This window comes from Halichoerus grypus, chromosome 4 (genome assembly GCF_964656455.1).
Source record: "Halichoerus grypus chromosome 4, mHalGry1.hap1.1, whole genome shotgun sequence".
Classification (NCBI taxonomy): domain Eukaryota; kingdom Metazoa; phylum Chordata; class Mammalia; order Carnivora; family Phocidae; genus Halichoerus; species Halichoerus grypus.
The window spans coordinates 68376023-68392607 of NC_135715.1; the positions used below are offsets into that span (position 1 = coordinate 68376023).

The 16585-nt window shown below is 36.8% G+C and overlaps 1 protein-coding gene across 7 annotated transcripts in view; it reads right to left on the minus strand.

The window, feature by feature from the left end:
• Nucleotides 1-16585, minus strand: part of PDS5B (PDS5 cohesin associated factor B) — a 193367-nt gene that overhangs the window by 17095 nt on the left and 159687 nt on the right. For all 7 annotated transcript variants that reach the window (XM_078070475.1, XM_078070474.1, XM_078070476.1 and 4 more), the window contains exons 25-28: nucleotides 5966-6170; nucleotides 4973-5087; nucleotides 3097-3229; nucleotides 54-173 (exon numbers count right to left, since the gene is read on the minus strand). In XM_078070475.1, the coding sequence (XP_077926601.1) occupies nucleotides 54-173; nucleotides 3097-3229; nucleotides 4973-5087; nucleotides 5966-6170 (573 nt within the window). The remainder of the gene's footprint in view (nucleotides 1-53; nucleotides 174-3096; nucleotides 3230-4972; nucleotides 5088-5965; nucleotides 6171-16585) is intronic.

Genomic DNA, 16585 nt, shown 5'->3' on the forward strand with positions numbered 1-16585 from the left:
GGCTGAGAAAACATTTTATTTCAATCTATACAAACAAAATCTACAATAACTACCTTGTCAGGTTGGGTGAAAAAACGAGCTGGTAGTACTGGGTCTTTAGGAGATTCCAAACTGTATGTGGTGCTCTTTGACATGATGATATTCATGGCAACATCACACACAGTATACAGTTTCTGCAATGGTATTAAAAAAAAATTAGATACTTAAGGTGGCATCCCCGACTCTGTGAATTAGGAGTAATTCTAGAACATGCAGTCAGTACAGGCATACCTCAGAGATACTGCAGATTCAGCTTTAAAGCACCACAATAAAGCAAATGTTGTAATTAAGTGAGTCAAATGAATTTTTTAGCTTCCCAGTGCATATAAAAGTTATGTTTACACTATACTATAGTCCACTGACTGTGCAATAGCATTATGTCTAAAAAACAATGTACAATGTAATTATAGTACAAGTAATTAAAAAATATTTTATTGCAGGGGTGCCTGGGTGGCTCAGTCAGCTGAGTATCTGACTCTTGATCTCAGCTCAGGTCTTGATCTCAGGGTCATGAGTTCAAAGCACCGCACCAAGCTCCATACTGGGCATGGAGCCTAGATAGATAGATAGATAGATAGATAGATAGATAGATAAGATAGATAGATAGATAGATAGATAGATAGATAGATAGATAGATAGATAGGTAAATAAATAATTTTAGAAAAATTTATTGCTGAAAATGCTAACCATCATCTGAGCTTTCAGTGACTTGCTATGTTTTTGCTGGTAGGGAGTCTTGCCTCAATGTTGATGGCTGCTGCTGATCAGAGTGGTGGTTGCTGAACTGTGGTCATTTCTTAAAACGAGACAATAATGAAGTTTGCTGCATTGACTGACTCTTCCTTTCATGAACAATTTCTCTGTAGCATGTGATGCTGTTTGACAGCATTTTACCCACAGAAGAACTTTCAAAATTAGAGTCAATCCTCTCAAACCTTACTCCTGTTTTATCAACTAAGTTTTTGTAATACACTAAATCCTTTGTTGTCATTTCAACAATCTTCACAGCATCTTCACCAGGAGTAGTTTCCATCTCAGGAAACCACTTTCTTTGCTAATCCATCACAGGCAACTCCTAATTCATTAAAGTTTTATCATGAAATCGCAGCAATTCAGTCACATCTTTAGGCTCCACTGGCAAGTTCTCTTGCTGTTTCCACCACATCTGTAGTTCCTGCAGCCATGGAAGTCTTGAACCCCTCAGTCATTCACGAGGGCTGGAATACACTTCTTTCAAACTCCACTCCATGTCGATAATCTGACTCCTTCCCATGAATCACAAATGTTCTTAATGGATGTAAAATGGAGAATCCTTTCCAGGTTTTCAATCGACTTTACCCAAACTTATCAGAAGAATCACAATCTATGGCAGCTATACCCTTATAAAATGTACTTCTTAAATAGTAAGACTTAAAAGTCGAAATTATTCCTTGATCCATGGGTTGCAGAATGGATGCTGTGTTAGCAGGCATGAAAACAGCATTAATCTCATTGTGTATCTCTGTCAGAGCTTTTGGATGAACCAGTGCATTATCAACAAGAAGTAAGATTTTGAAAGGAATCTTTCTTTCTTAGCAGATCTCAAGTATGGGCTTAAAATATTCAGCAAACCATGTTGTAAACAGATGTGCTGCTATCCAGGCTTTGTTGTTCTATTTATAGAGCACACAGAGTAAATTTAGCATAATTCATAAGGGCCCTAGGATTTTCAGAATGGTACAAGAGCACTGGCTTCAGCTTCAAGTCACCACCTGCATTAGCCCCTAACAAGAGAGTCAGCCTGTCCTTTGAAGCCACGCATGGACTTCTCTCTAGCTATGAAAGTCCTCAATGGCATCTTCTTCCAAAAGAAGGCTGTTTTATCTACATTGAAAAACCGTTTTTTAGAGTAATCACCTTCATTAATTACCTTAGCTGGGTCTTCTGGGTAACTTGCTGCAGCTTCTTTATCAGCACCTGCTGCTTCACCTTGTACTTTATGCTATGGAGCTGGCTTCTTTCCTTCAACCTCATGAACCAACCTCTGTTAGCTTCTACTTTCTTCTGCAGCTTCCTCACCTCTCTCAGCCCTCACAGAATTACAGAGTTAGGGCCTTGCTCTGGATTAGGCTTTGGCTTAAGGGAATGTTATCACCGGTTTGATCTCCTATTCAGGCCAAACTTTCTCTGTATCAGCAATAAGGCTGTTTTGCTTTCTTATCATTTGTGGTTTTCACTGGAGTAGCACTTTTAATTTCCTTCAAAAACTTTTCCTTTGCATGCACAAGTTGGCTAACTATTTGGCAAAAGAGACCTAGCTTTCAGCCTATCTCAGTTTCTACATGCCTTCCTCACCAAACTTCATCATTTCTAGCTTTTGATTTAAAGTAAGAGACATGTGACTCTTCCTTTCACTTGAACACTTAGAGGCCACTGTAGGGTTCTTAATTGACTAATTTCAGTATTGTTGTGTCTCAGGGAACAGGGAAGCCTGAGAACAGGGAGAAATATGGGGGGACGGCTGCTGGATAGAGCAGTCAGAACATACACAACATGTGTCAATTAAGTTTGCCATCTTAGGTGGGTACAGTTTGTGGCACCCCAAAACAATTACAATAGTTGACATCAAAGATCACTGATCTCAGTTTACCATAACATAAACAGTAACAATGAAAAAGTCTGAAATACTTGTTGAAATGTGACACAGAGACATGAAATAAGCAAATGCTGTTGGAAAATGATGCCATGAGACTTGCTCAGTGCAGGGTTGCCACAAACCTTCAACTTGTAAAAACAATGCAATTATCTGCAAAGCACATTAAGGTTATGACTATATGCAGTTTTCAGTACAACAGTGTAAGTCAAACTATTATGTTCATTATTTCCTTGTAACAGCACTACCACTAATTTCCGTATTAGTAATTCTACATCGGTAATTCAAACTACTAATAGAAATACTAATTATTAAATACTAATAAAAAGACTTGATAATGTCTATACATACTACAGAAGTAGCATATCCACACTAGAATGCTTATATCAACATGGAATCATAATTATTCAAAAAGAATTACATACTTCATTCATTTTTGCATCATCTGGTCCTTGGGCATCTTTTGTTTGTTTAATATTTTCTACCATCTTTCTGATAAATGCATGACTGTTATTTTCATTTTTAGCCATTAATATTTCTAGAACGAACCAAAGACATCTAAAAAAAGGAGGGGGGAGAAAAAGAAATGAAGTGGAAAAAACTGGTTGCTTAATATAGATACAATAATTCCAAATATAAATACAATAAACTCCACAAAAGGAAAAAATTAAAAAGAGAAAACCACCTATCAATCAACAGAGAAAAAAGGGTATGTCACACATACATATCATAACTTATCAACAATGTAAGTGTGAATTCACAAGACCCCTTCCCAAAAATTCACTAATGTTCCCAAGGAGGCAGGTTAAAAAAGAACTTAAATGGTGGAGCGAATGAAGTGATCCTAACTCCTAGCAATGATTGGGAGGGAAGAGACTGCCTAAAGTAATAACTGGGCCCTGGATAAAATGAAGCCTCAAATACTCAAGACTGACTGCAATCCTGATTGGAAGTTTTCAAGAAAATAGAACTACCCCACTCAGTAGTTAAGAATCTCCATGAATAAGTTAGAGAAGAAAAAGTCATGGCTGACAACTACACATACTGTCTTTGCTTAAAGAGGGAAAAATTAAAAGGAAGTTTCACTAGCTAAAGTTATTTACATAAAACTCTATTCTAGAACAAACCAAAAGTGCTTTATCACTTTACAGACAGAATGGGACAGGGTTTTAGCACAGAGGAGAAAAGTAAGGAAGAAGAGAGAAATGTGAAGCAAGGTATCATTCTAGAAGGGGAAAAATAACGTTAAGGATCTCAGGTATAGGATAAGTTCTCCTGGAGTAGCTCTCTGACAGAATGGGGAGATTACTCATGACTATACTGGGGCAATTTAAAAATAAACCAAATGTTTAGTAAGTTCCGAAGAACATTAAATGTATTTCAAAAACCAAAGTTCTCTGAGAAAGTGGGGTGGTTAAAAGTTTTCATTAGTTACAATCACTCTAACGCAGAACTCATTTTGGGAGAATTGCTTGTTTTTAAAAAAACAGAAACTGTGGCTTTTCCCTTGCCATGAGAAAGTTATAAGTAATTTGATTTTATCTCTTAAGGCACCTCAAATATTTAACTATATAATATTTCTATGAACTAAGAAACCAGCAGTTATTTTAACAGGAAGCTAAAGGCATAATAAATTCATTTATTCAAAACCACAATGGTAATCCTTTATTATAGCAGAAAGAGAACTAGGGTCTCAAACTTAAAGAACTATGCTGGTGTTATAAAGACTTCTCTAAACACCATTATATTTCCCTATTCCACACCCAGGCATAGATGGTTTTTTGGCCTCTCAACAATAATCTTTGAAAGAATTACAAGTGTCATAAACTTGAAATAGAATCACCAATGAAGTCGTAAGTGGGGTAGTTCCCTGGTTACCAACTTGGCCCATTATTAAATTAGACCATTCTCTCTTCCTACAGAGGAAGACAGTTACTGCAAAGAAAAAGTGCTATGTGAATAAAGCCCACATGAAAATCCAGAGTTGCAGAAGAAAGTAGGAAAAGACAGGAACTGGAACAGTAGCTTTTAATGGACTGCATCCTAGAAAAGAAATGCCAGAACGGTAGAGAAACAGAATAGTAGTACAGTAATTGTGCTAAATTAAGTTTTGGGAAATCACATAGGAAATGAAATATGAAGAGATGGTATGAAAAAAGAAAAACAAGAGAATAAGGGAAAGAACCTTAAACTCCTAAGAAATTAAATAAATCTAATAAACTAATTATAATGGAGATTCCATTATCAGCAGCGAAGAAAAAAAACTTCAGAAAACATGAAAATGGGATGAAAAAGTCTTACTCTTTAACATCTTTAAGTTGTTCAATATCCTGTACTTTGACATAATCTGGGTCATGTGCCAAAAGGTGAATTGTATATGGAACAACATATTCTGGTAGAAGAGACAATAATTTTTCTGAAAAAGAAAAAAACAAGACAAAACAAAAATATCCAGGTTGTTAGAAAACCAAATCTTACTCTTTCTGTCTGACTCTGATACCATATTTCCTGCATTCCAGTAGTTTACCCACATGGCTAGAAGAAAAATATACTGAAATGTCTAGTGCTGAGGAACATCAAAAACAAGTTTATTTACTCATCCACCACGTCCAATATTGAAATGCCTACTAAATGCACCATTTGTTGAGGCTATAAAGACACATATTTTCATTTTCAAATGCACATGGTAAAAAGTGACCAGAACAAACTATCCAAGACTAAGAAATTAAGAAACATAAGATCCATTTTTCTTATTATGAGCAACCGTATGTTTAAGACTCCCTTAAGCTGCTAAGCAAAAATATGATACATCTTTCAATGTTAATACCGCACAAATATAGGATAATTGATACTATTTGATAATAATATAGATGGGATAAAGTGAGCAGATTAAAAACAGGCACAAAAGCACCTGATACTAACATCAGCTCCAGGTGAGAATGATGAAAAATGAAAGACCTGTACTTTTTTAATCTAAAAGACAGTACTTAAGACAATCTTTATATGTATTATCTGTATTTTACTGTTTTATTTAAAGTATCTCCAGTGTCAGTGCTTATTTTCCTTAGCCATTTAGTCAGTTATATAAAGAGATATGGGTTGCTATTTAAATACCTATGCATTTATATTTTAAAAATGACCTTTTTTAAAGGAAAGCAGTTACTGAAAAATAGTAACAACCTTATATTTAACGACTGCCTATTAGACAATAATAAATAACAGTAACATCATTTTGTATTCTATAAAACTGAAACTGGCTAGAAAAGTATACTTTTCATTTTCATATATGCTTACCACTAACAGCTGCATGCTGCTTCAGATACTCGCGTCTCACATTTATATTTTTTACCAGACACTGCCTAGCATGAGCTCTTCTCTCTTTTACAGGATCTTTTGCACAAAGTGCACAGATTGCCATATACTCAAGTGGAAGCCGTAATCGGGAAAGGCCTTTGTGAAGTTTCTGAGCAAACACTTGTCTTACTTGATAGCATTCATCCTGTAAAGACATAATTATTCCACAGATTACTCATATGGCAGCAAAGAGTAGTAAAACCCCAAATACAAAATTTGAAGGGTAAAGGAGACTAAGTGTATTCACAACCATTGCTTCTGCTCACAAGACTGAGATGTTGTGATATGTTAATTTCAAGGCTGGAGTGTTTACCTGGACCCTAATTAATAACTACCAGTTACATGTGTTAGAAAATAATGAATGTATTTTTTTTTTTTTTTTTTTAGATTTTATGTATTCATTTGAGACACAGATACAGAGAGAGAGACAGAGAGAGCATGAACAGGGGGAGAGGCAGAGGGAGAGGAAGAAGCAGGCTCCTTGCTGAGCCAGGAGCCTGATGTGGGGCTTGATCCCAGGACCCCGGGGTCATGACCTGAGCCGAAGGCAGACACTTAACCATCTGAGCCACCCAGGCACCCCAATGAATGTACTTTTTAAAAAAAAGATTTTATTTACTTATTTGAGAGAGAAAGAAAGAGATGGAGAGCACAAGCATGAGCACGGGGAGGGGCAGAGGGAGAGGGAGAAGCAGACGCCCCATGAGCAGGGAGCCCCATGTAGGGCTGGATCCCAGGACCCTGGGATCATGACCTGAGCCAAAGGCAGATGCTTAACTGACTGAGTCACCCAGGTGCCCTGAATGTACTTTTAAAACAGATAAAACTAGTACATATAAATCCATCCTAAGTTAAGGTATTAAAAATAGTTTAAACAGTATCTCATACTAGGCTACCTCAGTTACTGAGCAAGATAAAACTCTGTCCAATTTATATATTTTAGATTTTCATATATTTTGCATTTTCAGATTAAAATGCACAACTCTAATCAATTTCAGAAACACCAAATTACTTTCAGTTCTATAAATGAACCAACTGTTCATTACCGCTGTGCCTGTTTCCCTCATACTCCCTCTCCTAAACCACCCACCTCCATTCTCCTAACCAACTCCTCCTCAACTCTAACAATGGCTCCTCTAGCTTCAGAAATCATTGTGGAGTCTTTATCAGGCATCCAGCTCTGTGCCCTCTTAGCATTCTATGTATATCTGCAGCATAGCATTTACTATACAGTATTAAAATATTGGTTTATAGGTCTTACCTATCACTGCTCATTCCGTAAAGACAAGAACTATATCTTTATTCACCTTTGTGCCTCTAAACTTAGCACAATATTTGATATACAGATTATCTGTGGAATAAACTATAGGACAAAGTTCAATATGATATTTAAGTCATATATGGGACATACAAAGATCTTCTATAGACATACAAAGACCTTCATAATTACACCTTACCCTCCACCAATTAACACAAAGTGTGGTATGTTTCATATTATTGCAATGTTATGTATACTATTTCTACTATCTATAATGTTCATTTTGTTTTTCTTCAAAACCTAGGTCATAACATCTTGCACTTATTTTTAAATCCTTATTTTGTATATCTTCTTTCATTTAATTTAAACTTCAGTTTATTTTCTCCCAAATAAAATCTTTTTTAAAAATTTATATATATAAACATATATTTATATATAAAAATTATATGTAAATTTACATTTATATATAAATAAAATATTTATACATAAAATTTTATTTATATATATTACATATATATGTATATATATATATATATAAAGAAAATAATGGGCACCTGGATGGTTCAGTCAGTTAAGCATCTGCCTTTAGTTCAGGTCATGATCTTGGGGTCCTGGGATCAAGCCTCTTGTCTGTCAGACTTTCTGCTCAGCAGGGAGTCTGCTTCTACCCTCTCCTTCTCCCCTATGCTGGTGCTCTCTCTCTCTCTCTCTCCTCAAATAAATAAAATCTTTTTTAAAAATTATATAAAAAATATAAATTTCAGTTTATTACACCAAATACCTTTTAGAAAGCATTCTAGCTTTCGTAGAAATATTATCTATTATCTACCCTCACACTCAACAAAATAAAGTTAATGTTAACTCATTCCTTCCTCAGTATTAAAATTCCCATGAGGGAAAGGAATCTTCATTATCTGATTATTTACCATGAAAATGCCCAATTACAAACTGTATAAGTGAACATATCACAAATATATTCACAAATGAGCATACCATTCATTAAAAAATTAATCTCCCCAACACATCCCTCCCCCCATTCAGATACATTCCCAACCAAGACCATGTCTGTCACTTTCTCACAAATCATTCAGGATCTAACAAAGCAAATTAATATGGCAAAGGTAGTAAGAGTCCAAAAAGTCATTAAAGTGAAGTTAGAGAGGAACTGTTAAATCATTTGCAAGCAACTGACACAGTGATAAAAGATGAGAAAATTGACAAGAATGATGACAAACAGATACATCAAATAGAATCATCTGAATAAAGATTTAAAAGATGAGTTCCTAGGAACTGAGGAAGTCTTCAAATGTTTATTTTGTTTTTTGCAAAGATGATTACCCTTTTCACTATGTTATAAAAGTTAAATGTGAAGTACAGGATAGAGTAATACAATTTTTATCAGAAAAAATATACTCTCAGAAAAGTAAACACTTGATACTTTCATGGTTATGGTTATAAACAATATTTGGTTCAATATAAGGAAAAAAGAAGATAGTGTCTAATACTACAGAACATTTTCCTCCAAAATAAAGTTCCAATTAAAAGCTTTTATTCACTACTAACTGTGAAATTAATTTTAGTCTGCATCTTATGTAAATTCACTTTTAGTGGCCTTTTCTAATACAAATTATCCACAAAACTACTGATAGTATCTTGCAAATAATTCAATTATTTTGTGTATCACACTGTATTATCAACACTTATTTATATTTTCTGTTCTAAGAAGTTATGTTCTTGAGGGCAGTAGCCATGACTCACTCATCTCTGTATTTACAGAACCTAGAACAACGTACAGCACACAGTTCATGAATTGCATTCAAATTATAAAATACTCAGCTAATTAAATAACAGTAAGATTCGTATTATTGAATTTCTATTTCTCCAGGTTTGCTTTCTATTCAGATATATAACAAAGGCCTCTGAGACACAATACTCCTCTAAAGAGCTCAACTCAAGTAAGAGAAATAAACCACAGGTACATAAATAAAGAAAGCACAAGACATGTATGTATCAGAGGACTGTAGATAAAATCTGCGGGGAATAAAAATGAGACCAGCTGTAAGAATCTGAGCAAGTTTTGTGGAGAAGTTTGTGTTTAAGCCTTGATTTGCAAAAAGGGTCGGATTTGGATGTGAAGAAATGGGAGGGCGAGAAGAAAGACAGAGGCAGCAAACTACAGGCACATAAAAGAAAAAAATTATTCAGCTTCACACACATGAGGGTAGATAAGGGTAGTGGGTTAAAAATGTATATTTGGGTCGACAAATTAAAAGGGCTCAAATGGCCAAGCTGTAAAATATATGCACTTTTTTCTTTTTTACAAGTGTAAGGTCCTAAATATTTTCTTTTAAGATTTTATTTGACAGAGAGAAAGAGACAGCAAGAGAGGGAACACAAGGAAGGTAAGTGTGAGAGGGAAAAGCAGGCTTCCCACTGAGCAGGGTCCCCAGGACCCTGGAATCATGACCTGAGCCGAAGGCAGACACTTAACGGCTGAGTCACCCAGGCGCCCCAAGGTCCTAAATATTTTTGACTGGGGGAATAATATGATTGGAACTGTGATAGGGAAATTTAACTCACAGTGGAGAAGAAAAGTCTCACAATAGTCTAGGTCAGAGCTAATGATGATTATGGTGGTTAAGAATAGTTAAGAAGATACGAATGAAAAGATATAATAAGTATAGGACAGATTATCTGCACTTTTGCAATAAGGTGCAAGGACAAGCAAATAGTCAAAAATAAATCATGCTTTTCAATCTAAGAATGCCATTTGGATTTATTTAATGCTTACTGAGGCTCTACATCTCAATAAAGAATAGATTTAGGAAAGATTATGAATTTAGTCTTCACATTCACAGAACACAAAAGTTTCAAATTTCTGTTTAACGTAGAAGTGGGACCAGACTCTGACTTGAAAAAAGCTAATGTTGCTAGTATGGGAGTCATCTACATAGACAATGCGACGGCCAAAAAAGAAATGTGTAAGTGGAAAATTTAGTCATGGGCAGATCCACATAGAAAACATATATTTACAAGGGTGCCGGGGTGGCTCAGTTGACTGAGCGACTGCCTTTGGCTCAGGCTCAGGTCATGCTCTTGGGGTCCTGGAATCGAGCCCCACGTCAGGATGTTCCCTGCTCAGTGGGGAGCCTGCTTCTCCCTCCGCCCTTCCCCTCGCCCAATCATGCTCTTGGTCTCACTCTCTCTCAAATAAATAAAATCTTTTAAAAAAGAAAGAAAATATACATTTAAAGTGAAGAAAAAAAACAACCAAAAATGTAGTCAGAGAAGCATGACAAAAATCAGGAGATAGAAACCGAGGAGAATTTCAAGAATAAAGATGCCATGAGCTCTGTCAAATAATGCAGAAAGGACATGTATAATGAAGACTAAGATACTGGATTTGATGCCTTTAACAAAGCATTTTTGGAAAAAGAAGGAAGGCAAAAGCCAAAAGTATGAGTAATGAGGAGTGAGAGATAAAAGGGTAAGACAGACAAAGATACAGATTACTCTTTGAGGTTTGGAGGTTTAAAAAAGAGAGATAGGCATGTGGTTTACAAGAACAGCAGAATTAGGGAAAGGTTTTGTTCAGAAGAGGGTAATTCCATGTCTGTAAGTTGTGAGAATATGCTAATAACTAACTTTTAACAATAAACATATGTTCCACAGTCAACAGAATTCAAAAACCATCTTAAAACAGGCAATTTGAACTTCCACCTTGGGAATTTGGTGATTGAGATAGTAATATATAACATATAGTGTGCTAGAAAATCTCTAGAAGTCCATAAGTGTGGATGCTTTTCACAGAGGACATTGTACAATTTGTACATACTTCTTATACACAGTAAGTTTCAAACAAAGCCCATTTCTTTCACATATTTCCATACTTCTGTAAAAATTTCCACTTCAATACTGGTAGCATCAACACCCTTAGAAATATCAGACCAAGAACATGATAATCAACAGACTGCTAGAATCACCAATTAAAAAAAAAAAAATTACAAAGGTTTTCTTCTAAGAAATTTAATATATACTTTTTAAACAATTTTCACTTTCTTGCAAAATAAAATTATCTCTAAAATTAAATGAGGAAAACTAAACCAGGAAATTATGGACTCCCCAAAATCCCATTTTCAAATGGGTCAGTGTGAATATCTGAATTACAACACTAAAACTAAAACAAATTATAAACAAGATTTGGAATAGCTATTTTAAAGACTAAAGCACCAAAAACTTACAAAATGATTACAATTAAAAAACAAATGACTGTTTATGTCTAGGGGTCACACATAAGCACTAATTTTTAAATAAGGAGAAGGAAGGGTGGAGAGAAAAATTATAATTATCCCTGAAAGAAATGCCAAATTCTTATACATAAGACTACTTGGAAAAGAACAGGAAAATCCAGTGTAAAATGACCAAATAATGAATTAAAAACTCATACTGAAATATCAAATTTACTATTATGGAAGTCCTTTTTAATTTTCTCAATGACGCTAAAAACTTCCAAAGTGATACAATTCAAATATTATGTTACTCTAATATGAAATCTGTAAGACTGGAGTATGAATCCATTAGTATCACTGTTAATAATTTGAAAATTTAACTGGCTTGAATAACAAGAAATGCTTCTGACCTAAAATTAATCTATACTGTATCTTTACAAAACTGTAAATTTCTGCATATTTTTTTCTTCCATTTAAGAATTAAATACATTCAGGGGGAGGAGCAAGATGGCGGAGGAGTAGGAGACCTAAATTTCGTCTGGTCCCAGGAATTCAGCTAGATAGGGATCAAACCATTCTGAACACTTACAAACTCAACAGGAGACTGAAGAAAAGAATAGCAGGAACTCTCTGAACAGAAAAGCAACCACTTTCAGGAAGGTAGGATGTGCAGAGAAGTGAATCCGAGGCGATATTCAGGAGGGTAGACGGTGGGGGAAGGGGCCTCCGTCGGCCGCTACCGGCAAGTGAGAGAGCCCCGCAGCACAAAATCGGAACTTTTAGAAGTTGGCTCCAGTGAGGGACGTCGCTCCAGTGGCTAAGCAGGGGGTGGAACCCTCGCGGGACAGTGTGGTTTCAGGACCCTCGCGGTCACAGAAAGACAGGGGGAGCCTGAGTGTGGCAGAGCTCCCAGGTATTGGAGCAGGGAAGCGAGCTGCAGAGACAGAGCTGAGGAGCGGGCTCTCAGCTCGGGGTTGCCATAAACCGTGATCCCTGGCACAGCTGGGCCTCTGCTCCTCCAGCAGGGACCCAACAAGCAGCAGATCCAGGGAGACTCCCCTTCCTCCCCCAGGAGGAGCGGCGCGGGAGCACACTGCAGGGATCTGCTGGGTTTGGAGACTCCACACAAGTCGGGTGCCAGAGATAGAAACGCTCTGTCACAGGCCAGGTGAGCACGGAGTGCGGCCGGAGACCGGGGAGACGGGAGTGATTGACTGCTTTTCTCTGGGGGCTCACTGAGGAGTGGGGTCCCAAGTTCTCGGCTCCTCCAGGGCGGAGACTGGGAAACCGCCATTTCACTCTCGTCCTCCAAAGCTCTATGGAAAGCTTGCAGGGAACAAAAGCTACCGAGAGCAAACCCAAGCAGATTACTTAGCCCGGACCAGCAAGGGTGGGGCAATTCCGCCTCTGGCAAAGACATCTGGGAACCAGGCAACAGGCCCCTCCCCCAGAAGATCAGCAAGAACAGCCAGCCAAGACCAAGTTTACTGATCAATGAGAATGGCAGAACTCCAGCGCTAGGGGAATACAGCACATAGAATTCATGGCTTTTTTCCCATGATTCTTTAGTCTTTCAAAGTTAATTTTTTTTTTAACTTTCATTTTTTCTTTTTTTGAATTTTTCTATTTCCCTTTTTCCACCAACATCTTATCAATCCCATTTATAAAAAATCTTTTTTATTTTTCACTTTAAGAGTCATATTCTATCCCTTCATAGTAGTTAACCTTATATTTGGTATATATATATATAAGTTTTCTCTCTTTAAAATTTTGGGATACAGTTTCTTCTAACAGACCAAAATATACCCTAAATCTCTAGTGTATGGCTTTGTTCTACTCTCCTGCCTGATCACATTCTCTCCTTTTTTTTTAAATCCTCTTCTTTCTTTTTTCAACCAACTTATCAATTTCTTTCATAAAATCTTTTATAATTTTCATCTTTACAGTCATATTCCATCCCTTTTGGTATTAACCCTTATTTTTGTACATATATAAGTTTTTCTTTCTTTAAAATTTTGGGAGCCACTTTCTTCTAACAGACCAAAATACGCCCAAAATTTAGTGTGCGGCACTGATCTATGCACCAGCCTGATCATATATGATCATACTCTGGTTTTTTGTTTGTTTTTATCTTTTTCTTTTTTTTTCTTTTTTCTTTCTTTCCCTTTCTTTTCCCCCAGTTTCAGGTCTCTTCTGATTTGTTTAGTGTATATTTTTGGGGGGACGTTGTTACCCTGTTAGCGTTTTGTTCTCTCATTCATCTATTCTCCTCTGGACGAAATGACAAGACGGAAAAAATCACCTCAAAAAAAAAGAACAAGAGGCAGTACTGATTGCCAAGGACCTGATCAGTATGGACATCAGTAAGATGTCGGAACTAGAGTTCAGAAAGACGATTTTAAGGATACTAGCTGGGCTTGAAAAAAGCATGGAAGATATTAGAGAAACCCTTTCTGGAGAGATAAAAGAACTAAAATCTAACCAAGTTGAAATAAAAAACGCTATTAATGAGATGCAATCAAAAATGGAGGCTCTGCTAGGATAAATGAGGCAGAAGAGAGAATTAGTGATACAGAAGACCAAATGATGGAAAATAAAGATGAGAAAAAGAGGAGATAAACAACTAGAGGATCACGAGGGCAGAATTCGAGAGATAAGTGATACTGTAAGACGAAACAATATTAGAATAAGTGGGATCCCAGAAGAAGAAGAAAGAGGGGGGCAGAAGGTATATTGGAGCAAATTATAGCAGAGAACTTCCCTAATTTGGGGAAGAAAACAGGTATCAAAATCCAGGAGGCACAGAGAACCACCCTCAAAATCAATAAAAATAGGTCAACACCCTGACATCTAATAGTAAAACTTACGGAGTCTCAGAGACAAAGAGAAAATCCTGAAAGCAGCTCGGGAGAAAAGATCTGTAACCTACAATGGTAGAAACATTAGATTGACAAAAGACCTATCCACAGAGACCTGGCAGGCCAGAAAGGACTGGCATGATATATTCAGAGCACTAAATGAGAAAAATATGCAGCCAAGAATACTATATCCAGCTAGCCTGTCACTGAAAATAGAAGGAGTGATAAAAAGCTTCCAGGACAAACAAAAACTAAAGGAATTTGCAAACACAAAACCAGCCCTACAACAAATATTGAAAGGGGTCCTCTAAGCAAAGAGAGAGCCTAAAAGTAACATAGACCAGAAAGGAACACAGACAATATACAGTAACAGTCACCTTACAGGCAATACAATGGCACTCAATTCCTATCTTTCAATAGTTACCCTTAATGTAAATGAGCTAAATGCCCCAATCAAAAGACACAGGCTATCAGATTGGATAAAAAAACAAGACCCATCGATATGCTGTCTGCAACAGACTCATTTTAGACCCAAAGACACCCCCAGACTGAAAGTGAGGGGGTGGAAAACCATTTACCATGCTAATGGACACCAAAAGAAAGCAGGGGTGGCAATGCTTATATCAGACGAATTAGATTTTAAACCAAAGACTATAATAAGAGATGAGGAAGGACACTACATCATACTTAAAGGGTCTATCCAACAAGAAGATCTAACAATTGTAAATATCTTTTCCCCTAACATGGGAGCAGCCAATTATATAAGCCTATTAATAACAAAAGCAAAGAAAAATTAACAAGTCAGGAAATGACAGATGTTGGCAGGGATGCGGAGAAAGGGGAACCCTCCTACACTGTTGGTGGGAATGCAAGCTGGTGCAGCCACTCTGGAAAACAGTATGGAGATTTCTCAAAAAGTTGAAAACAGAGCTACCATATGATCCAGCAATTGCACTACTGGGTATTTACCCCAAAGATACAAAAGTAGGGATCCGAAAGGGTACGTGCACCCCGATGTTTATAGCAGCAATGTCCACAATAGCCAAACTGTGGAAAGAGCCAAGATGTCCATCGACAGATGAATGGATAAAGAAGATGTGGTATATATATACAATGGAATATTATGCAGCCATCAAAAGGAATGAAATCTTGCCATTTGCAACGACGTGGATAGAACTGGAGAGTGTTATGCTGAGCGAAATAAGTCAATCAGAGAAAGACATGTATCATATGACCTCACTGATATGAGGAATTCTTAATCTCAGGAAACAAACTGAGGGTTGCTGGAATGGTAGGGGTGGGAGGGATGGGGTGGCTGGGTAATAGACATTGGGGAGGGTATGTGCTATGGTGAGTGTTGTGAATTGTGTAAGACTGTTGAATCACAGACCTATACCTCTGAAACAAATAGTACATTACATGTTAAGAAAAAAAAAAAAGAAGAAGATAGCAGGAAGGGAAGAATGAAGGGGGGGAAATCAGACGAACCATGAAAGACAATGGACTCTGAGAAACAAAGTGAGGGTTCTAGAAGGGAGGGGGGTGGGGGGATGGGTTAGCCTGGTGATGGGTATTAAAGAGGGCACGTACTGCACGGAGCACTGGGTGTTATACGCAAAGGATGAATCATGGAATACTACATCAAAAACTAATGATGTAATGTATGGTGATTAACATAATAAAAAGAAAAAGAACTAAATACATTCAAATCCTCATTTACAAACAATCCAAATCTGTGAATTCACCTACTCACTAAAATTTATTTGTAACCCCAAAATCAACGCTTGAAGCATTTTCAGGGTCACTGGTGTACATGAGCAGAGCAACAAACAATCTGAATCGTCTGACCCATGTCCCAGCTGAAGCTGAACAAAGCAATGCTTTGCCTGTTATGTCAGCTCTCATATTTAGAAACTATTGTCCTTTTGACAGTCTATTTAGTTCCACATTTTTTGTGTTTTTGTGCATTTGTTGGTGATTTTGTTGTTTAAAATAGCTCCCAAGCATAGTGCTGTTTAGTGTTCCTAAAAGCAAGAAGGTTGTGATGTGACTTAGGAAGAAAGTATGTTAGTGAAGCTTCATTGAGGCATGAGTTACAGCTCTGTTGGTCATGAGTTCAATGTTAATGACACGACTATATATTAAATAATTTATCTTTAAATTATGTACTGACAGACTGACAAAAATGTGACCAGAGGCTTGGAGAAACCACCCG